The sequence below is a fragment of the Antedon mediterranea genome, chromosome 1 (genome assembly GCF_964355755.1).
Source record: "Antedon mediterranea chromosome 1, ecAntMedi1.1, whole genome shotgun sequence".
In the NCBI taxonomy this organism is placed as follows: Eukaryota; Metazoa; Echinodermata; class Crinoidea; order Comatulida; family Antedonidae; genus Antedon; species Antedon mediterranea.
In genome coordinates, this window is record NC_092670.1 from 38,289,538 (window position 1) to 38,314,904 (window position 25,367).

At 32.1% G+C, this 25,367-nt stretch overlaps 1 protein-coding gene across 5 annotated transcripts in view; it reads right to left on the bottom strand.

Annotated features, from left to right (window-relative positions):
- Positions 1-199: 199 nt before the first annotated feature.
- Positions 200-25,367, bottom strand: part of LOC140060698 (arf-GAP with SH3 domain, ANK repeat and PH domain-containing protein 2-like) — a 33,169-nt gene continuing 8,001 nt past the window's right edge. The window contains exons 3-20 of one of the 5 annotated variants that reach the window (XM_072107131.1): positions 23,151-23,299; positions 19,330-19,454; positions 18,487-18,562; positions 17,827-17,880; positions 17,360-17,445; positions 16,774-16,939; positions 16,220-16,472; positions 14,921-15,127; positions 14,162-14,384; positions 13,524-13,698; positions 13,124-13,325; positions 12,582-12,772; positions 11,786-11,966; positions 10,133-10,258; positions 7,841-7,942; positions 6,551-6,783; positions 4,109-4,225; positions 200-3,792 (exon numbers count right to left, since the gene is read on the bottom strand). In XM_072107131.1, the coding sequence (XP_071963232.1) occupies positions 3,721-3,792; positions 4,109-4,225; positions 6,551-6,783; positions 7,841-7,942; positions 10,133-10,258; positions 11,786-11,966; positions 12,582-12,772; positions 13,124-13,325; positions 13,524-13,698; positions 14,162-14,384; positions 14,921-15,127; positions 16,220-16,472; positions 16,774-16,939; positions 17,360-17,445; positions 17,827-17,880; positions 18,487-18,562; positions 19,330-19,454; positions 23,151-23,299 (2,738 nt within the window). In that variant the 3' untranslated portion in view covers positions 200-3,720. Of the gene's footprint in view, positions 3,793-4,108; positions 4,226-6,550; positions 6,784-7,840; positions 7,946-10,132; positions 10,259-11,785; positions 11,967-12,581; positions 12,773-13,123; positions 13,326-13,523; positions 13,699-14,161; positions 14,385-14,920; positions 15,128-16,219; positions 16,473-16,773; positions 16,940-17,359; positions 17,446-17,826; positions 17,881-18,486; positions 18,563-19,329; positions 19,455-23,150; positions 23,300-25,367 lie in introns of all 5 variants that reach the window. The other 4 variants (XM_072107055.1, XM_072107278.1, XM_072107205.1 and 1 more) reach the window with 4 other exon arrangements.

The following is a 25,367-nucleotide window of genomic DNA, read 5'->3' on the forward strand; positions in this document are numbered from 1 at the left end:
CAACAAAACGAAATAATTCTAAATTAAATTGAAATAAAACAGATATGTACCATATATTTTTCTTACAAAGATTCATATTTCCGACATTTTATACACAAAAAAATGAAAGTAAGCTATACGGTTGGTCCCTACAAAACCAGTATAATTCTGGTCTAAATACATTTGACCACCCACTATAACATCAAAACATTACACTGTATTGTTAGTAACGCCACGAAGACAAACAGACGCGCGCGTACAAATACTGATAATCCAGGAAAGAATTTTTGTACGCGCGCGTCATTATAATAACTTCGTGATTGCGTCACTGGCGATATATCTTTCTTCCAAAATCGATAAAAGTTTTATATAAAAAGATTCCTTATTTCATGATTATATTTACAATCCGTTAGATAAACACGTACTTTTACAGTAATTGTTCGTATATAATAAAAGCTGTCAAATATCTTAAACACCTTCATTCAAATATAAACTACACAATATATTACATATGTAGAGCTACTAAAAACAACTTTTCAAATTAAAGACCACTCTATTATTCGTAATAACAAAGAGATTCTAATTGAGGACCATAGTTACTAAAACGAATAGGTCTACCCGGGATCCGATCGTAAGATTATTTAGTACACACATGTACGGTGGTAGATGCACAGCTCTATCATTTAGGCTACTTGTTAAAATCCATCCAAAAGCCATCAAGAAATGTCAAAGTTTATTTATTATTTCTACAAAAAATCGCTTCAGTAAATCACAAACTAATTACATTTGTTTTGTAAAGATCATATCTTATATAATTGGATTGGCCGAAGTAGGCCTCGGAGATTAAAAAAAAATGTATACAAATACAGTGATAATTATTTACATTAATAATCCACGAATCTATGAATTCACGAGCAGTAAATTTATAACAAAATCACGAACATTACTAATTTATTTTATCATGATTTATGTCCTGTATTATTTGTTTTTTTTTCAAAAAATTATACTAGAGAAAGTATACAAATGTAATGTATATTATGCTCTCTGGGAAAATTACAATAATCATTTGAATAAAGTATAAAAATATTTTGCTACTTAAAAAAAAATTACGACTTTTCGTTCACCGTTTTGATCGATTTGAAACCATTTAAATAAGTTCTTCCTGGAAACTATAACTACAAATGCCACATTGTTTACAATGACATGGTATGACAAGTATTAAATAGAAAATAGCGTTCCTAATATTATAACATAATTATAAGTATGGATATTGAATAGCACTAGCATACTGGAGAAGAAACAAAAACGAACGAACAATTAGCTATCTGGCATTATGTATAGATATCATATCAAGTTGACGATCGCGTTTAAACATTGAAAATTCTGGGAATAGAAACATTATTTGTACGCGCGCGTTCAAAAACTGATAACAGAAATAATTTTATACGCGCGCGTTCAAATGCTGATAAACAGTACATGTACGCGCGCGCGCGTTCACCTATGTCCCTTATGTGGCGCACATCCCACAAATACTATAATTTTAAATATTCAAATTACAGAATTGGAATTTTGATAACATATTTCTAAATGTTAATTTACATCAAAACGATCTTTTTGTTTATATAATATTTCTATTACACACTAACCTTTACTTTTTTAGAATAAATTTTTTTATTTTTTTTTAAAATATAGTTTTTTTATTGTATTTAGATTAATCCAATCGACTCGATTATTCTTTAAACCTAAATGTTCAATGTACTAAAATGTCATCGTCATTTTAATATTACTGTATGAAAATAAATGTTATGCTGAATGTTGAAAGAGAAAAAAAATATTATTTGTTCATACTAAGTACTTTTGTCAGAACAACAAATAACTGTGTTTTACTTTTTTTTTAACAATTAACATTCATCAATGTACATCAGTACTGGCAGATGTAATAACCTAGCATAATTGTTTAGGTTGAGTTTATAATAATTATTAGTGTTGTAAAAGTCGTGTGTGCCTGTATTACAGGCATAGACATTGTGAAGTTTATTGTTTTAAACACTTGTATTTATTTATCCTCAAATTCTTTCAGTTCATTTTAGTATTTCATCTAAGATAATTGAATAATGGAACATAAATAAACAAACTGAAAATAATTGCCTCAAAAACCAATCCTAAACATGCAAAATAATGTAAAAAAAAGATGATTTACTTTGCCAGAGTATTATATCATTTATTTTATGATTTACTAAATGCATCATAGAGCAATTAACCTGAACCTACTCTGGCAATGTTTGTTATCTAATCTTGTTGATCAGTCATAACAGAAGGTTATGGCCTACGCATTTAAATTGAGTTTTTTCATTATTATAATATCAGCCACTCGACAACCTTGGTAGGAACAAGTTAAAAATCATTGCATTTGTGCATTAAATTATTTTCTAGATTCAACAACTGAAATCTAATTAAGAATAAGTACATAAACATAAATTATAAATTACATTGAATAGTACCATACTAATTCTTAGCGACACTGTTTTCTGGTACTGAAAATTAAATTGTATTTTGCTAATACGGTAAAATTGTAAGAAAAACATTAAAAACAAACTGAAAATTATAACTAGAAATGAAAAACCTAAAAAAGTACACTATATATTTATTTATATAGTGTAATAATAAATGGCACAGTAATATGTCTTATATGGCTTTTAAAGGAATACTGAAGCTTGGAAGAACTGAAGGAAAAATTAATTTTTAAAAATAAATCTGAAATCTGTATCATATCTGTATTTTTAACATTGTACTGTTTGTAATTTTTTTTTATGGAACACTACACTTTTTAAAAAAATTGAGAAATCACTGTTTCTTATTACAAATACAACAACAGTATTTTGGAGAATGGTATTTTCAGCAGAGTGAGAGGTAAATGCAAGTATTTGTAAGAAAAAGTAATTTGGTCCAAAATGTCAACAACACAATATAATAATATACGAATTGCCCCGAAAACCTCCATCCAGATATTGGAATGCTCCTTTAATAGTACATTGCTTTATGATGGTGGAATTTATCCTATGGTCATATTCAGATTGAAATGAAAAAAATCAATCCAGTCCAGATTGATATGAAAAAAATCAATCCAGTCCAGATTGATATGAAAAAAATCCATCCAGTTTATTTTGATATGAAAAAAATCAATCCAGTCCAGATTGAAATAAAAAAAATCAATCCAGTTCAGATTGAAATGAAAAAATCAATCTAGTTTAGATTCATATGAAAAAAATCAATCCAGTTCAGATTGAAATTGAAAAATCAATCCAGTCCAGATTGAAATGAAAAAATCAATCCATTCCACAAACATCAAATTATTTATATATTAATATTTTTGTAGTTTTATTCCGTATTCATTTATTTTTGCATATCGGACAGAAAAATTTAAATAAGTAGAATTCATAAACAGAAAATGTTATAATTCAATGCATTTAAGATGACTAACTGAAGAATTATATTCCTTAAGTTTACATATTTCTATTGCATGCATTTGATTGGTCACCTAGGAGATCACATCTTCTGGACCTGTCAACAACAACGTTATGGTTCGAATCCACCGTTTTGTTTCTCTACGGATATGCAGTCAGTCTTGGTCATCATATATTCAAATTTGAAGCTGAATGCATTTGATTGATCGATTGAGGACTGGTGAAAACGCTGCCTGCAGCTAAAGAAGGAAGCCAGAGGCTACAAACGGGCCTACAGCTAGAGAGGTGGTGAAACAAAACTCACAGGGAACACACCCCTTCGTGTAGGTTCTCCTTCTATCTCTCCAATCTGAAAAATAAAATAACAGATTAATTTTAAAAAAGTGTGGTGTGCCCAAATATGGTAGTGATATGACATCATCATCTAATTCCCACCTTGACCAGAGGAAAGGCATGGGCCAATATGTCTGAGGCAGATACTTGATGCAGGGGCTGACATAAGAGTCAGCAGTGCTGATTTCAAATGCTTAATGGGAACCCAGCACCATATACAGCACCCAAGCTCTAACCAGGCCCAATGTTGCTTAACTTTGGTGATCTGACGAGAACCGGTGTTTCAACGCGGTAAAGCAGTAATATTTTATTTTTTATCATTTATGACTTACCCACCATTCCTTGTCAGCTTCACCTATAACTATTATTATCTCACCATCTTGGAACGTCAGCTCATCTTCATAGTCAGCTTGACAGTCGTACAGTGCTTTCACTCTCTTTTTTTGTGCCTAATAAAAGTTAGTTCATAGAAATTTTTTTATCCATTTACCAGATATCCACAATGTGAATGTGATTGGTCGAAATGGCATCATGACTCACATGTGTCACAGTATTCTTGTCTGCAATATTTTTGGTTGCTATATGAGAATTGCCAAAATTGCCATTCCTTAAAAAAATGTGTATTTCCAAACATGAAAACTAGTTACCTTAAAGATGTATTGTCCCCCAAAAACATGAAAAATGAAGATTAATAAAATGAGACTATTAATTATGCTATTTTAACAAAGTTAATCACTTCCATAGAAAAAAAAAAATAAAAATAATGTTTTCACATATAATGACAAAATAAATGGTTAAATCCAACAAAAAACCAATTGGCTAGCAGCCAATTTGACCATTTTTTGCTTTGCATTAAAGTTTTTTCAGGTATTAAAATGAATTTTGTTTGGATAAAATTTTTGGTCAAAGTGGATAATTATTATGTGACATTAAAAAGGCATATTCATCAACAAAATTAAAAAAAACTGGTCATAGGCACCAGTGGACGACAAAAAGGAAACCTATTTTTCCTTCATTGGCGATTCTCATATAGAATTAAAACTAAGCGGTAATGATAAGAGCTTGACAAAAATTAAATATGTATAGTAAATAAATATGCTATTTTCACTATGAATATGATTCCATAATAAATGATGAAATGAAATTTGTTTTGTACAGTACAATGTTCACCTGCTTGTATTGTCAATGGTTATGTAATTACAATTTCGCATAATTATTCTATAATGATATGGCTATTATTAGACCTATTTTCAATATACTGTATTGAATACGCTGAATTAAGTATAACGAAAATCTGGCCATCACATCATGTACTTACCAATGAAAATGTCAAAGTATAGAATTACATAATTGCGTGCCTGAATTAATTCAAAACTGTATGACAGTTTCCGATTGTATCTTAATGTTTGGATATTGAAATGCAGAATAAATTTACAGAAACAGCATCCCTCGCAAGAACAAAGCGATCATGCAATTTGAGATCTTCCGTGAATTAAATACCACTTTCGAGAATTGGTTTTAGTGGTAAATTACAAATTTATTTTTAGTCTTAAATTTCAACATATTTTTTTGTATATTTGAATCAATTGTGGTCATTTATTGAAGGACAGGATGAATTTATAATAAACTCTTTCAAATTTTGTTTGTGTTGATAGAATTATTGATACATTTTTTAACATACTTACGTAAGAGTGAAATAATTCCACTCTTACCTGGTCTTAACTAATACGGTTATTTGTATGTATATTTCTAGAAATTGTTTGTTCCATGAGAAAGCGTACCCTTGATAGGGATGTCTCAAATGTTAATGTTGTGTTGTACAAATATTGTTTTGCTGTTTTTATAATAAAGGATGTACGGTCCATTTAACCATGGATAAATCAAACCTGCTTATAATTGTGGAAAGAATGGTTTAAAATAAACAACATGTTAAAATAATGTTGATGCATATCCGATGTTTGTTACGATGATGACGACTTCAATTTAGTAATCAAATACTAACATTTAATGAAAAATAACAAGTTGCGGAGAATTAAACCATGTGAAGAAAAACAGCTTAAATTTCACATGGAAATGGTTGGCTGTTTTCAATGAAAATTAAGTGCACAAAGGTATATGCATGAAAAATAGCTGTGCTGACACAATAGAATGTCTTTACTGATGTAACATATAGTGACATAACCAGGACTAATAATCTGAATAACTAAAGCCTTGTCTCCACTATCAAACTTTATTTGACAAAAACATGTGATGTGCCCATATATGGACATGATGATGTCATATCACCTCCACATTTGAGCATATCACTACCATATTTGGGCACATCATCTTTTTTTTGTCAAACTAGTTTGATAGTGTAGACAGAGCTGTAATGTTTTTTGAAGGTGAAATTACTGGAAATTGAAATGTTGCCAGTGCATACATGCCAACACTCCCGTATTTTAGACTTGTCTCCTGGCCTAATAGTGTGCTTCCACATTTTCTCCCGAATTACAAAGATAACTGAATTTTTATGTATATGTGTGGTTTATTGCATTAGAATATAACAAATAACACATAATGTCTTTATATGGGCATATCTCATTTTTGTTGTCACATAAACTTTGATAGTGTAGACAGAGCTTCTACACTATAAAACTAGTTTAACAAAAAAAGTGTGATATGCTCAAATATGATAGTGATATGACATCATCATGTCCATATCACATTTTTTTGATAGAGTAGACAGAGCTTTAAATATATCTATGCATTTAACAGATCTAATGCATGCTTACTTGTGAATACATCTTAGGTGATGGCTTGTCTACGGTGACTTGTGGCTGGGGACTAGGTGGTGGAGGACAAGTTGGCCTTTGTAACGTTGATTGTCGTTGTACCGGTATGGCAGGTGGCGCTACACTTGGCCTCACTATTCCATCGTGTTCTGTTATTGATCCTTGTCTGGCTACCGATCTACTGGTCATCTGTGGCAAGTTTTCAGTGGATTTGGACAAAGCTCTGGGCGGTACTATATATAAAACAAAGGAAAATTAATCCATCATCATCTGCTGTTTAAAGAATTACCTGTTTTTACCTGGATGACTGTAGATATTTTGAAATAGCTGATTCAATAAATCGATAGAAATCTCTATTCTGCATAATTCAATATGTATATATTGTTCTTCCTTGAAGTCCAGTTAACACTTAAGCTCTCTCTACACTCTCAAACTAGTTTGACCAAAAAAGTGTGATGTGCCCAAATAATATGGTAGTGATATGACATCATTTTGTCCATATATGGGCACATCACACATTTTTTGTCACAAAGTTTGATAGTGTAGACAGGGCTTTACAATAACAAACACACAATTAAAAGGAAAAATTATAAAAGACGACAGTTTCACAAGAAGCAAGAAAAAAAGAGCTATACATCTAGTGATGGATTAACTCAGAGATTGACAGAGAGATTATATTGAAAGTTTTTAAACCAAAATCATGTTGTAGGACTAAAGTGTTTTTCGATACTCAAGTTGACATAAACGCTATAACTGTTTATCGATAAAAATATTCTTTAATATTTTATTTTTACTGAACCACATACAGAAATATACCTTTATATAAATTGATATAACTTTAGTGTTGTGTAAATGCATATAGCATTGTATGTGCTCAGAGTAAGAGTCTAAAGAATGTATATGTGCAAAAAAAGAACATCAGTGACGTAACAAAAGACATTAAATTGTATAATTAATATTATTAGAATCTAATAGAATCTACAAAATATTATCCACATTCAAAATCTAACTAAAATGATCCACTAAAGCCCAATTCAGACTATCACATTTCATTTGAGAAAACAGAACAACACCAATAGTTTGAAATTGCTCTAGTGTGTGGACAAGGCCCAAAGAAGCCTTACAAAATTAATACTATTACATTGGTGAATAGTATAGATATCATATATATTCATAATAATATAATAGTCATTATGCCCAAATATAGACATATCAAACACAAGACATATCAAACACAATGTGAAAGTCTGGACAAAGCGTAAAAATTAGCAGACTATATTAGTTACTTACTAACTGGTGGTCTGCCGTGTAGACTAGCAGGACGGCCATGCGATACGCAAGTCGGTTTTGGCGCTAGTGGTGGCGGCATGGGATCATCTTTGTCTAACTTTCCTGCTAGGTCAAAGGGCACAAATAAAAAAATGTCATGCAGTGAGCAAAGAAAATAAAATGTGGGTTAAAAGAGGTTAAACAAATATCCTTACTAGCCTCATTATTTAACTCTTCTTTAAAAATTCATTTCCCATCTCTTCTTTTTTACATATAATTTTAAAAAAAATTGTATAATTTGCTTTTAAAATGATACAAAATCTTGGTTCCTTATTTTGTACATTGAACATAGAAATCTTCAATGATATAACTCTTTAATACTGCAGTTACTGCAGAAAGGTTGTACTCATCAAACTGTATACAGTAAATTCTGCAGTATTAATACATAATATATAATAGGACAGCTGCCAGATATTTCCAATATAAGGTGTTTTGTTTAAACGAAAATTAAGAAATATAATTAGCTATTTTTATATCCTCAAGCACACACATGAGACAACATTGTAAAATTAAAAAGGATTAAGTTAAAATTACTTAATATGTAGTCATAATTATTTCTTGACGACAATAACATTTTTTACAAAATAAATATTTGATTACTTGCATACCGGCATATTTTTATTGTAGTTAAAATTTAACTTTTAAGTATTTCTACTAAATAATTGTCTTTATCCAATTGACATAAGTTATCGTTTTGAAAATTGTATATAAAATATCTAAAATGTTGGATTTTTTTTGTGTAGCATGCAACCATACTATAGAGAAATGTTCTTATACCTGGAATTCTAAAATACATCGCAGTGTGGACTTGAAAGGTGGCAGAAAACCTTTGTATATGGGTTGTAGATTGTCTCGCCATTCCTTTGAATGAGAAAACAGTTTGCAAGCCTTGATCTTGCCTTTGCCCCCAAAAATTTGTAATTTTTAGATTTGATAAATTTAGCTTTTTTATGCAAATACGCTTATACATTATAATGATTCAAAACAAAGCATTTTATTGGTCCACTTAAAATGGAAATCTACTTTGCTTGGCTTATTAATAAACCAAATAAATACAAACTGAATGCTAGGCCCAAAGAACAAAGTAGTCTTGATGAAGGGGTAGAAAACATTTTAATGGAAATAAACATTTTCAGGTAGTGGCTAAAGGCAAGGACTCTAGGCAAGAAACTGATAGACCTAGCCTTTTATGACCTATTCACTACCGGTAAGGTAAGTAGGCATTCGTAAAGGCTTGCCATAATGGTTACGTTACCAACGAAATGGCTTGTTATCACGACACGTCCGAGCACTAGTATTGTTTATTATTTATAAGGAAATTTCTTATTATTCAAATTAGTTATGATTTAGAAATAGAAATCATTGTTAAACTTTTGTATCTATGAAAATTATGAAAGAAATTTCAGTTTAATAAAGTTTAGTATAATAAAACTACAGTTATATAGGAAATACAGTATACAGTATGTATTGAATTGTAACATTAATTTTGCCCACTAGACGTGAGCTTATACCAGAGTTAAAAAAAAAATGATGTCATCACCGATACAAACACGCCACTTATTCAAGCATCACATACAATAAACCAGACAAAACACAACGTTATTAAAAAACCATGAATTAATAAATTGGAGATTATATATTAAGCAATATACTGAGAAGATAATGATGACATCATCACGATTTCATCATGATGATGATGTTATCAAGCAAAAATAGTAACATTGAAAAAAAGCATGAAATGATACAAAATCAGTAATGTGAAGATTATGTTTAATATGCAATGTATGAATATATAATATAAACGATTAAAATTTGATTTATTTGTGCAAATTTATGTAGTGACTTAGACAGTTTGGAGTTCACCCAGAGGTTAAGTCATGGATTCAAGTTTATCTATTTACATCTGTCTTGAGAAATATTTAAAACATAATTTTAAAATGTAGGCCTTCTTTGAATATAATTGTGGTATGGTGGTTATAGCATGTGCCCTTTATTTCCAGGGTTAAAGGTTCAATAAGTTTGGTCTCAATGTATGGATCAGTAGGTACTTTTCAGAAGTGAAATGTATGTTGAACTACTATAGGGAAAGCATATTTAAGCACTATGAAGAAACAGCTATCAGAAGATGTTCTAGAGGTAAACTAATAGGACAGATGGTGAGGTCATAGTTCACAGAGAAGTATGGAAGAGTTGATTTATTATGTTCTGATGGTTTGTCCAACAGTAAGAAATCAGGTCAAAGGTCATGCATACCTGTAACGGATGATCCCCGAACTGGGGGAACGGGAAGAACCTGGTTAATAAACGTGTCGGACGTTGTTCGTTTATGACCGTTGGGGGCGTTAAGGGCAGTGGGTTTCTTCTTTTGTACTTGTGCAGCTATGATATAGGAGAAGAAATGGATGTTAGTGGTATTATTTCATTAAGTTACTTGGCATGCAGTGCAGGTGCATTCACATGCAAATGCATAGTTCATCAGCATAACAGAGGGGGTAGATTTCATCACTGGAACAGTCATTGCAACAGGCTTGCTTTGCAAAAAAAATAGTTAATATGTTAATTATCAAATTACAATTTTAATGATTAAACACTGGAAAATACATATATATATTTAAAGAAAAATTTTGAATATATTAATAACTAAAAAATTGATTATTGTCATTTTTTAAAGAAATTTTATACCAATTTGTTTTAGTGAGTTTGAAATACTTGGCTTTACTTCGATTCAATTTACTTGTGAAGTTCACAATCTATAACACAATTATTTCAATTATTGATAATGATATTAAATAAATATTAACTAAATTGGAATTGATGTTTTAAAATTAAAATATAATTTGGTATCTGATTATTAGTAAGGTATTCATTTTCAAATTAAAACATATTTTTCAAGTTTCATTTATTTTAAATTTGGTTACAAATGAATAATATTACAAGCAAATATATAACATGAACAAGTGCAATGATAAATATGGACAAAGAATTGTGCATAATTAAAAAAACATACGGTCACATGACCAATTATAAAAGAAGTTACCAAAAGATGAAAATATTGGGCTGTAATTTGCAGCACAAAGCAAGTCTTGTTGAAGGAAAGAGATGTTTTATTTAGTAGTTTGGTCAGCAGGCAATTTTTAGTAATATCATGCAGTGAAGCTATAGTCTCAATGCCTAGCTATCTCTTTGGCATAGTTAATGGGCTAGCATCAAGCTCAGGAGCTGTAGGCTACCCAAAGGAGAAAGAAGCTCTAGGCCATCCTAGGAGAAAGGAGCTCTGGGCCATCCAAGTAGAGGAAGGAGCTGTAGGCTGCCCAAAGGGGAAAGGAACTCTAGGTCAGCCTATGAGAAAGGAGTTGTAGGCTGTCCAAGGAGCTCTAGGCCATCCAAGGAGAAAGAAGCTGTATACTACCCAATGAGCTCTAGGATGTCCAAGAGCAAAGAGCTCTATGATGTCCCAGAGCAAGGAGCTCTTGGATGTCTAATGAGCAGAAATGTAGGGGTACTAGACCATAGGAACCTTTCTTTCTCTATAAAGCCATAGAGTATAGCTAGGCAAATGATTTAGCTATTCCAAATTCAAGCTTGTGTTAGTCACTTGAATTTAGAAATTATGTTAAAATATCACATCAATATCTTTACACTATTATAAAAAAAGCTGCAAAAATAGGAAAGATCAGGTTATTATGGTGAAATATGTAACATCATTTTAATGTAACATTTAAAATTAATAATTATAAATGTGATATAAATATTGACACTTTTTTTTAATTGTTATTGCTAATTATTATAGTTATATTATAGTGTGTTTTATTTCCACTCAACGAGCTTTAAAAAACTGTTATTAACAATAACGAAATGTTTTTCCCATGTACTTTTTTGTACAAAAAGGTTAGTTGATTTTCTTACTTCGTCTTGGAGGGACCGGAGGAGCATGACTTGGTCTGGTCAGCACAGATGTGGATGCTTCTCCATCGGTGCTATCTGATTGTAAACGATCTCGCCTGTCTGAGGAAGACCTGTGATGGAATCGTGGGCTTACGGATCCACTTGGCATTACACTGTTTGGTCGTCGTCTTGATGGAGTTGTCTATAAAATTGATTAAAATTCTAGTTTACATTTTCAATGACATAGAAAAATTAGGTTAGGTTATAAAAGCAACAATCAGAATAATCTAAGATGGCACAGTTAATGATTTTTATAGATCCTTTCTGTTCCATTACTTCATGCTAATGTCAAATTAACTTTAGTAAATTGGGTTTTTAACCAAACTCCTTACCTTATTACTAGTCAGCTTTTGCGACAAAACTGTCAGTGTCTTAAATTACTAACCCTTTTGTTTATGGTCCCGATGTGAAAGATCCCAAAACCTGTGGCCATGGGGAGGGGGTTTGAGGGTTCAAACAAACCCCTGAAGTTCCCTTTTAACCAACAGCAGAAGTAATGGTAAATAGGTCAATTGTTTGCCCCTTTTGTGAAAAAATGGACCCCCCTTGTAAAGAAAAAACCAGCTTATTCACTATTCGTTAGGCTCTGTCTACACTATCAAGCTTTATGTGACAAAAAAATGTGATGTGCCCATATATAAACATGATGATGTCATATCACTAGCATATTTGGGCACTTTACCACCATATTTGGGCACATTAAACTAGTTTGATAGTGTAGACTGAACCAAGCCAAGAAAGTATGTTTGATATTTACCCTATTTTCATCCAGATCATCATCACTGAAATCAACAGCATCATCGCCATTGGCTGTTGACAGACACCACTCAATGTCGACATTCTCACACTGGATAAACTTGTCTTCTATTGCCTGCTCCAGTAACTCCTTACACTCCCAGAAATGGAACCTGTTTGCAAGATCCAGAGCAGACTCTCCAGAATCATTGGCTGTAAAGAGAAAAAAAACAAAACTATACAGGTCACAACAATTATACCACCGGATCTACCATGATTTGTAGTGTAAAGCGAAAAGGTCTTAAGCTTTGTCTACACTATCAAAGTAGATTGACAAAAAAATGTGATGTACCCAAATGTGGCTGTTTATGTGTGAGTGTTCTATTCTTGCAGTATAAGATCATTGGTGGTAGTAGTAGTAAGTATTAGTAGAGAGTTTGTGGCAATCCATAAATAATATGATATACAGAAACTAAACCAGAATACAAAAGTCACTCCTGGGATTGAAAAGCAATCATCCTACCACAAATTTAACTACAATTCATTCAATACTGAAATACTCACCCATGGAAATATTAGCTTTTGCCTTTAATAACAGCTTCATGCTCTCTTGTTTGTCTTGTATTGCACATAAATGAAGCGGGCTGTTTCCATCTCGCATCTTCACATCTAAATTACGACTATTTTGAACGATAAAATCAACGATGTGTAGGTTCCGCTTGCCTTGTTTTTCTACAGCTAAATGCAGTGCCGTTTTTTGCTTCAACTAAAGTAAGATAAATAAAACGATATTTTCAAAAATTGCAATATTAAACTCTTTCTATTTCAAACAAGTTTTTTATTAGTTTAAATTATTGCCACTTCTCGTCTATTTTAATTTATGTATAGTGCATTGAGAGCTTGCTTATATGCGCTATATAAGAATGAACTATTATAATTATTATTTATTCTTCATGATTCCAACCTGATCAGAAACTGAAGTTAAGTCGGTTCCATCTGTAAATACTCGTAGAAGCAACGAGAGATCTGACGTAGTGACAGCTTTCTTTAGATCTTGAAGACTATCCCCTACATTTGCCACTTTCAAAGCATATTTATGATCAATATACTTTGCATGGATGAAATCTTTTCTCATCTCCCTAAAAATCAGATGAAAACCAGACAATTATTTGAGTGAGTAAGGTAATTTTTTAATTATTTAACTGGAGTTGCTACAGCAACTAAACATACAAGTTTAGTGTAAACCAATTGGTAGGACTCGAAATATATTTTACTTATACTGGGCGACCTCTTCAGTCAAAGACTGATCTCCCAGAGGGCCCAGTTATGATCAGTGGCTGTGTGTATACTAGTACACCGGGGTAACCCCCCCCCCACTCATCTCAAAAGATGTACTAGTTCTTTAAAGTGCACATGAGCTAGATGTGTACACTAGACCTACGGTTTATAGTCCTTATCCGAGAAAACTTGTTGTACCACCAGAACCATGGAGCGAGTGAGCCTTCGAATCCTTGGGGATGTTATGGTTACGTAATTACGATTCCACTGTCTTAACCGGTCTGTCACTCACTAAAGATATATAACTGCGCTCGATCAACTTACATTGAACTGCCTTTTACAGGTTTCATGTCCAACTGCAAAGAGCCCTCTAATACCTCGTTAAATGTCGCATTTCCCATTTTTCTAGCAATAACGAGTTGCGCTGTCGTTAGTCTATCTAACTCTAATGATTGTACACGTGAAATGTGGACTCCCATCTCACGATGAATCCCTGAACACTCGATACATGTTAAAATTCCTAGATTTGTTGAAAGCCATTTTGGGTCTGTAAAAAATTTAAATAAAGTAAATAGCAGACAAATCTATTCATTGTTTTGATTCAGATTACTGTACATTTTTTGTTTCCATGCCAACCAGATGTTTTTAAACTGAGCTCTGTCTACACTATCAAAACTAGTTTGACAAAACAAGTGCGATGTGCCCAAACAGAAATAGGCACACAAGTCTGAAATATATTCTGCAGAAGATAGAACAATATCGAAACCATTTTCCTTTATTTAGTATAAAAATCCACCTTTACAATTAACATAGTTGCAAGTTCTAGGAAGCCATCACATTATCAAATAGTTTGTAAAGCTCTGTGACAAGAACATGTGATGTGGCCATATATGGACATGATGATGTTATATATAATTACCATATTTGGGCATATTACTATCATATATGGGCACACCACACTCTTTTTGTCAAACCAGTTTGATAGTGTAGACAGAACTTAAGACTATATAGATTTTCATATTGCTTTGAAGTTCAGTCTTTTGGGTGTCACATCAACCATGTTTCTAATAAGATGTCACTAACCTTCAGAGTTACAATCGCAACATATGTGGTTGCCAGGTAATTTAGTGATTTCGGTTACAATATTTTGGGTGAGCTCTTGTAGACTGTTCTTTTTGGTATCCCCATCAAAGACTACTTCTAAAGCGTTCTTTTTACTGTTATTTAAAACAGAGATCCATTCTGTCGCCTCTTCTTCGGTTTCAGCCATAAAGTGGTAGGTTCGATCACCTTTAAAAAGAATTATTAACATAAAATTATTGTTTTTGTTTCATAATTCATCAATTATCTTCTAAAAGTAATAACTAATTACGAACTAAATAAACACTGTAATTATACTCATTATCGTTAACAACAGTTTTGAAAAATCTGTCTAGACTATCAAACTAGTTTGACAAAAAAGTGTGATATGTCCAAATATGGTAGTGATATATCCAAATATGGTAGTGATATGACATCATCATATCCATATACATGGTCACATCACATTTTTTTGTCACATAAAGTTTGATAGTGTAGACAAAGCAGTACTGTTTGCACAACAGTATTCTGACTGGCAGTTATCAATATTTTTACTTATGTCAACATAATTTAAAGTGCTTAAGTGAAATACTGAGGCTTTATTTATCAATTCAGTTCCTTTTATCTTGTAATGGAGTTTATCTTCTAAGATTTAAGAAAAAAATGCGTACAAAATATTTCATTGCATCGTTTTGAAAACTAACTAAAAAGCAAAATCATTGATTTGAAGTGTATTAAATCTGACCTCTGGTCAATAGAGCTTCATAAAATTAAATTCTTGACTTAAAATTTTTAATTAATGTGCCCCTCAAATGGAAAATTGTAAATATAAAGATTAAGGAGCATTTTAAATAGTTCAAACCTATATTTTACAAAGGACGGAACTGTAGGAGATTCACTTTTTACATAATTAAATATTGGAATAGTTTGCCAACTGAAGTTGTCAATTCTCAAACCGCCAACACATATTCAAGGGTACCAGATATCTGGAAACAACATTTTTTCCATCAGTTACACTCCATCCCCTTTTCAATTTAAATTTCTGAGACTCCGATAAAGAGGGCTTTATTAATGTTTTAACATTTAACATTTCATAATCATTTATTTATGATATTACTATGTTATTATTTAAAAACCGATTAGATTCGTTGTAGACATGGGGTTAAAAAGTAAAAAGGCGCACACCGTCTAAACATACCCATTATATCTAAACTAGAGTAAAAAAACTAAAATACCAATTTATACTTCTGGTAGGTTGTCCTTACATAACAATTATATTGCAAGAATTAAATGAAAACTTACGTGCAACTAAATCAAAATATTTCTTGCTAGATTCCTCCTTTGACGGTTTCACTTGGCACGTTAATAAATTCAGTTTTACGGGATCCTTTGTACTCGTGGAGTGTGCTATACTAAGATAGCCATCTTTTACTGTACATTTACGTTTCTGGTATAGACGCATTCCTTTTTCTGCTTTTTTGTGGAGGAAACCATCCTTGAAGGTACCATGGGAGACATCCGTCTCCAGTTGATGTAAAGTATATCCTTGTTGTGTCTACAATCATAATTATATCACCAGCAATTCAATTATAACCTTACATAAATTATATTTGTTTATGCTCTTCTCCTAAACTTATGTCTACCATATCAAACTACAACATTTTACTTCGTAAAGGTGTAGAAAAAAAAGTGTGATGTGCCCAAAAATGGTAATGATATGCTCAAATATGATAGTGATATGACATCATCATGTCCATATTTGGGCACATCACACTTTTTTGTCACATAAAGTTTGATAGTGTAGACATAGCTTTACTTGGTTTGCTTCAATACTACTAGATAACCTCAAGACTTACATCTCTGCCTAAAGAAGTCGTCAATGAGCCCTTAAGTGTCGTTCGTAAGCCTTGTAACCGTCGTTTTTCTTCATCTTGTTCTGTCTTGATTTTCTGCAGTTGTGAAGAGAGCGTCTCCATATAGTTACGAAACGTTTCTACAGTCTTTGAACCTTCTTGATAAAAACTGTAATGGAAAATGAATGAAATTTGAATCTTGATTGAAGATTATAGTCTTCAAAGTAAAATAGAGTATATAATATGATGATAGTATGATGAATTCAGAGTGGATAAGCGATTAAGGCAAGGGCACCACACACCATTGTCAACAAAGTGGAACAGGTTCAAAAGCTCTCTTGACCATCAAGGACTTAGAGGTACAGTGGACACGTGTGTCTCATGTGCACTTTAAACAACCCAGTTTTGGGAGAGTAGGAGGTTACTCCGGTGTACTGGTCCATCTCGGCCAACGTTGTTTCATTGTGGACAAACGAATGAGCTGTATGATAATAAATATTGTTGTGTACATCATCCACAACTTTGTGCAATTATTCCCACAACATTTACAAGATAATGATAACAAAGATGACGATAACAAGTTACTTACTTGCTCTGTGCATGGAAGAATTCTACCAAGTGTTGTACTAACTCTACACTTTTCTTTGCTTTAATGTCATTCACCTTAAGAAGGTACTGTAAAAACAACAACAAAACACTGTCATCCTTAATCAATATCAAAACAATAATTTTCTAGCTAAATATATCTCTAACTAATGCCTTGAAGGAAGCACTTGTACATTCCAAATGAAAGGACTCTAAACCTCTGTCTACACTATCAAACTAGTTTGACAAAAAGTGTGATGTGCCAAATATTGTACTTTTTGTAGTGATATGGGCACATCACATTTTTTGTCCCATAAACTTTATTAGTGTAGACAGAACTTTATAGCTTCCAGCAAATAAAGAACAATATAATGTACTATTTACATACTCTAAAATTAATGAATGGTTTTTATAGTATCTGAACTTTATCTAGAATTTACAGTAGTTCAGTTAATCTGTTAAATGACATACCTCACACATGCAGTGTTGAAACATTCTTCTTTCTTTCTCCATTTCTTCAGCAATCTAAATATTTATATATATAGATTTTTTTTATTCAAGTTATTTTCAAATTCAAGTCATCATTGCATACAAAAATAACAATAAAACATTAAAGGCAGCAACCAATATAACTAAAGCTCTGTCTACACTATCAAACTTTAACTGACAAAAAAATGTGATGTGCCAATATATGGACATGATGATGTCATATCACCACCATTACGCATATCACTACCATATTTGGGCATATCACTACCATATTTGGCCACATCAAACTGTTGTTGTCAAAATAGTGTAGAAAGAGCTTAAGTCATCATTGCATACAAAAATAACAATATGAAATACATAGCTTTAAAGGCAGCAAAAAATAAATCTAATATAAATTCCCTCTATTACATAAAAACCAAAAATAAAATAGTATTTAAAAAACCAGATTTCATGCGGATTCAACCATTCACAATCATTATTTAAATGCTTGTTGTAAACTCTCAGTTAGAGATTTATTACTTATTACAAAGAGATGTTTTATATTTGACAAGTTACAAAATCACACACTTAACCTATAGCAGTAAGGAGATACTTGAGTGTATTTGATGAATTACAGAACATGAATAAAGACAAATAGAATACCTCAGCTCCAGTAACTTCTGTTCTTATAAGCCCTGCGTCTTTAGCTTGTTGTTTCTTCTCTTTCTCAATCTTTGAACTAAATTTAAAAAAAATCTCTCAACATTTATAAATTACCGTAAATCTTCTAATAGTAACCCACACTCTAATAGTAACCCCCTTCTAATAGTAACCCACCTTTATATCAGTCAATCTATAATAATAACCCACTACTCTAATAAGACTCCCATCGGGGTTAATATTAAAGTCACAAAAACTATTGACAAAACGACATTTATGAAGACTGGTCATTTATGATGCAGCCGTATTTTGAAAAATAAGGAGATAATGCATGTTGATCTCAGGAGTGGGGGAGGATTGAGTGTTTTTGAGTTTATAAAATAAAGTTAGAGTGCAACCAAATTTGTTTATTAATACTGTTTTATTATTTTGCTATGAGTTGCTGACCGGAAAAGTTGGGGGTGGGTTACTATTTTCAGGTGCCTAATTTAAGATTAGTAATAGTAACCCACTACTCTAATAGTAACCCACCCTAAAATAATAAAATAACTTACAAATAGATTTACGGTAGTAAATTTCAGTAATTACAGAAGAGTTTGGAATTTCTCGGCATGATTGTTACTTAAGTCTTGTCTACACTATCAAACTTTGTGTGACAAAAAAATGTGATGTGCCCATATACGGACATGATGATGTCATATCACTACCATATTTGGGTATATCACTACTGTATTTGGGCACATCACACTTTATTTGTCAAACTAGTTTGATAGGTAGACAGACCTTAAGAAAAAACCTGAAATGATGGAATTTATTCTAAGAAATAAATAAAAAGTAATAACTTACAATTTTGTATCATACTCTTTCCATGCCTTTTCAAATGGCTTCTTCAAATCACCTTTTTGACCTTTGAGGTCACCCTTCAAAAGAGCATCTAATGGGAACATTATGATGTTGTTTATATTCTGAACCTAAATTAAGAAACAAGCAAATATAATAGGAGTACTGACATTAATATTTATGCTCTTTTATCATCATCTCTGCCAACATTTGATTCATGCGATAGACTCATACAGATATTTACCCTTTTCTGCTGCTTACTGACTGACTTACTTCTGATACAAAGTTGCTAAAGTAGGATACAACGTTGTGTATTTTGAGACACGATATCATCATCATAACAAAATAATTATTACCATTAATTAAAAAACAATCATATTGCAAAATAATAATAATGTTCAATTTATATAGCGCAAAATGCAGGGTGCCTCTAAGCACTGAACAATCAACAGAAAAAGTAAGAAGCATATGATGAATGTGCAAAATCAAAAGGTGGGAAAACAATTTTTCACCAGTGTCACAAAATATAATATCTCCCCATGAAATCATTAACAAACTGCAGTACACCACAACTACTGCAGTAACTGCAGTAGAATATTTCTAACAAGATCCCTTATCCACTTACATGTTATAGGTATAGTATCTCTAGAGGCGTAACTGACAATATTAACAACTGCATAGAAAGCAATGCAGAGGATTGTAAACATATCATGCAATACACACAATTACCATATAAGGTATCTTAACAAAAAAATAAATAAAATTATTCTATTCTACCGCATTAATATAGGATTCTTAATTAGTTTTTATTTGTTATAGTACTACTACCCTTTGTTACAGGCGTATTCATGGAAATCACTATCATATTTGGGCACATCACCCTTCAAATTAATTAGAGGGGCTCCTGAATCCTTTTCAATTTTAATACCTTGTCATTTTTACACCGTGTTTCATAACATATTTTTTTTGTGCAATTATGTGTGTGTACATAATACATTATATTGTATATCTATTTATTATTTTACTAATAATTGTTAATCTTCAAGAAGAATTTCTGTTGTTATTTTATGATGATGATGGACAAATAAAGCATTTCAGTATTTAGTATAAAGTTGAGTCATTGGTGTAATTACAGTAGTATTATTTCACCTGTTCCTTCTAGAAAATGTAAAAATTCCAAATATAGCACTATTATTAATAGTACAGAATTCATTACTAAAATGCAATCTTGATGAGTTATTTTTTTTTGTTTTAGATAAAAGATGTTTAATATTGATTTAAAAAAAGATTAATTATGGATTTAAAACCACATTATTTGAAATTTATGATGTCATAAAATGTCTAATATAAATAACATTAATGAATCGTTTGGAGAAAAAAACTGTGAATATTGGAAATTATATTTTAGGAATCTAATTATTTAAAGGCTCGCTGAAGGGGTAAAAGGGATAAGCTCAACAAATACCAAAAATCTAATGAAACATTAAGTTCTAAATTATTTTGCATATTGTAACATTTGTACTCTCTATGTTATTTACTAATGTGCACATGAGTTGTGCTTAGTTTATGTACATGAAGCAAAGAACTTATAACACAAGAATCTCCTGTTCGTCCGAAGCGCGTAACAATTTCGAAAGGCATTGTGGGATAGAATAGAGCTATGGGTGGCGCCATTGTGAGCCATGGAGTAGGGCGCCCGCATCAAATTAGAAAGTCAAAATCATGGAGGGGATCTGCTAATGCTCTAGGGGGGATAGAGTAATTGACTGAGGAGTAGGGCGCCCGCATCAAATTAGAAAGTCAAAATCATAGAGGGGATCTGCTAATACTCTAGGGGGGGTAGAGTAATTGACTTCCTAGTTTGGAGGGGGCGCTGCTCCATGCTGTGAAATGGCGTCGCCCAGTTTGACCTTTTAACCCTGTACTTCCGATACTGTGTTTTGAATGCAAATTGAAGAACAGGAGATTCTTGTGTTATAAGTTCTTTGACATGAAGCTACAGTACTGTACCCTCCATGGTTGATAGTTTGTAGTAGTATAGCTTTAAATAATTTTCTTTTTCTGTTGCTTGTTGTGTTTTCTTTCATTATTTTGCTTACTACCTCCGCCAAGGAGGTTATATTTTCACCCCTGTATGTTTGTTTGTGTGTGTGTCTGTGAACAGCCTGGAGGCCACAGTTTTTATCCGATTCTCACCAAATTTGGCCACAACGATCTATGCCCCAAAAGCTCGGATATATATATTTTCCGGGGACATTTTATGTAGGGGAATTTTACAGTAGGCGGAGGTTTGTACTCTCGGAGTACCCTCTAGTTTGTTTTATTTTGGTTGCACCACTAACGACAGTGTGTGCCACTGAGTGATGATCAATAATAAATAAGTTAAAGATTTGGATTTTAAAAAAAACTAATTTATAGGATACTGTATGTGAATGGAAAATGCTAGGATGTAGCAATTGTTCCCTGTGGAGAATTGTAAGGAAGTAGGGATTCTATGCACAAGGTTACAAGAATAACTAGGTCAAATGTCAATTGATAAAATTGTTGATAATAATATTATTATTGGTCTGAAAATTACTCAGAATTAAAACAGTAATACATGTTTCTATTAAAATATTTCCATTTCCTTATATTTTGTTCTTATTTAACACGGTATTACAAAATTATTTAAGAAAATAATATTATTATTTTGTTCAGCGATTCTTCATATTGTACAAACATCTTGAATATTAATATGATTAATAGTATACTGTAAATAATGAAATATTGAAAATTCATAATAAATCAGCATTTTATGAACAAGTTTGGAACATATCTGGATCAATTATATATTGCTAGAAAGAAATATCAAGGTTCAAGCACATCCCACACAGTATAATTAGTATAGTACTATCTGAATATGAGAGCAACAACTACTGTAATAATAATATAGTGTATTAGAAAAACATTGTTTTAATATACAGTAAGAACAATGCCAACAATATGACAGGAATGATAGAACAAGTTTAAATTATCACCTTCTCAATCTTTTCTTATTTCAAATACTGACCAAAAAAACATAGTAAACCCCATGAAAAACAAATAATGATGATTGAATCATGTAGTATACAACTCACTACATGGTATGTCAATTACAAATTGAAATTTTTTTTAACTACTTATTTTAGGGCATGTGGCGCAGTGTGTTGGACGTTGGACTACTTATCGTGAGACCGAGGTTCGAATCCAACTCTCGCCGCATTGCTTGTATCTGTAGGCAAGATACTTTACTTACGTTTGCCTCTCTCCCCCCAGGTGTATAAATGGGTACCCGGTTAGATCAAGATACAACTTTGCGCTGATTACTAGCTGCATTATGGAAGTATGTTTCCATATGTGTTTGATCCAAAAAAAATGACTGGGGTAATAATGTTCAGTGCTTAGAGGTTTCATTATATTAGGCGCTATATAAATCCAGGATATTATTATTATTATTAATTATAAACACCATTTTTTAGCACAATTCTTTATTTTGCTAATAAACCAAAACTGATTTTTTTTTTGCCCCAAAAATAAGTAGTTAACATCAAAATTAAAATTTGTTTAACTGACATACCAAGTAAGTTGTACATTACATAATTCAATTTTTTGAATGTTTTTTTCAAGGTTTGCAGGGTTTAGCAATACCCACAGCGACAAGGTCGCCACAAGATTGATACATAGACAAAATAATACAATAAACTGTACAGTATATATATCTTATCTATATACAGTATAATACTGTAGGTTTGTTTTACACAGTACACAGTACAGTATAGATTGCTTGCATGCACCATTTTCCAACATACCAAATTTTTCATAAGTGATGCCAGTTCCTTTATGATGACAGAGAATTTTAGAAAGGCAGTACCCAGTTCTGGTTCCTTCTCTTTTGAGAATGCATTCGCACCGAGCTTCTCAAGCGTCTCTGACAACGTCATCATGTCATTGACGTGTTCTAAGAAAAAAAAAAAAAACAAAGGGTAATATTGGTTAAAGGGTTGCATGGCGAATAAACACTAGTACTTAAAATTAGGTTTGTTGAACATCATGTGTCAAAGAAAAAAAGGAAAAAATGCCTTGTCATTTTGGTTATTATATTGTACACTTACCACTTTTTCCAGAAGATGAGTTATAAGAGGAGAAAGGGCTATTGTTTGTTTATCCAGGTAAGCTAGGCACAAAATAGACATTTTCAATCATACTTTTTTTACATACCCATTCGAAACCAACCTTTTCTAAAACGTAGTGGTACGATAACAACAAATACAATTGTACAGTACTGTATACAGTACAAAAAAAGTGACATGCCCAAATATGGTAGTGATATGACATCAACCTGTCCAAGTATGGGCACATCACATTTAGTGTAGACAGAGCTTTAGAGAAGTTGTACTGTACAGTAAAAAGAGGAATGTTTTGATGTGACATGTTTAATTTTTTTTCCTCATAAAAACCACCTGCAATGAAATTAGAAAAACTCTTTTTTTTAAATCTATCAGATCATTGCTTTTAACAACTACTGGACAAGGATATAATCATAATATTTAACTAAAAATCAGTAATAAAAACTGATGCATATCGCCTGTACGTTATTAGTAAGAATAATTCCTGGTTTCTGCTTCAATTGCATACTGATTTAATTGCCTACAATTTGTTGTTCAGAATGTGTAATGAGGAGGAGGCTGCGAAACGAGAGTCTATTCCCCAGACAAAACGCTGAAATATAAACTAAAAACAGACAGCGCAATTGTACAATTCTGCCATATAGTGATGATTGTAAGAAAAATTGATATTATGTATTCATGCCTCCATGACATTAGTACAAATGTAGTTATGAATTATTATCATAAGTTAATGTATTGTAATTTATTTTTTTGGATTGTTAATTTCATAAAATAGTTTGTAATATTTAATAAAAGTTAATAATTAAAGTTAATGTAAGTTTGATTATTGTCTTCTACTTGTTATACTGTCAATTCTCATTGAAGAACATTCACTATCTGAGATTTGATTACAACAAAAAATATTTCTTTTATGTAAATTTATTTGAACAATTCTGTATGTTATTAATCAAAAGGCATATTACTGAGAAAATGACAATGCTATGGGTATCAGTGGCTGGATCTCAATGGAGATACAAAAAAAATAAACACTGGCAAAATGACAATGCTGTGGGTATTAGTGGCTGGATGTCAATGGAGATACAGATAAAATAAACACTGACAAAATGACAATGCTGTGGGTATCAGTGGCTGGATGTCAATGGAGATACAAAATGACAATGCTGTGGGTATCAGTGGCTGGATGTCAATGGACATACAAAATGACAATGCTGTGGGTATCAGTGGCTGGATGTCAATGGAGATACAGATAAAATAAACACTGACAAAATGACGATGCTGTGGGTATCAGTGGCTAGATCTCAATGGACATACAAAATTACAATGCTATGGGTATCAGTGGCTGGATCTCAATGGACATACAAAATGACAATGCTGTGGGTATCAGTGGCTGGATCTCAATGGACATACAAAATGACAATGCTGTGGGTATCAGTGGCTAGATCTTAATGGACATACAAAATGACAATGCTGTGGGTATCAGTGGCTAGATCTCAATGGACATACAAAATGACAATGCTGTGGGTATCAGTGGCTAGATCTCAATGGACATACAAAATGACAATGCTGTGGGTATCAGTGGCTAGATCTCAATGGACATACAAAATGACAATGCTGTGGGTATCAGTGGCTGGATCTCAATGGACATACAAAATGACAATGCTGTGGGTATCAGTGGCTAGATCTCAATGGACATACAAAATGACAATGCTGTGGGTATCAGTGGCTGGATGTCAATGGACATACAAAATGACAATGCTGTGGGTATCAGTGGCTGGATGTCAATGGAGATACAACATGACAATGCTGTGGGTATCAGTGGCTGGATGTCAATGGAGATACAGATAAAATAAGCAAAGTCTAAAACAAAACGATAAAGTAAAACAGCCAGAAAAAATTGCA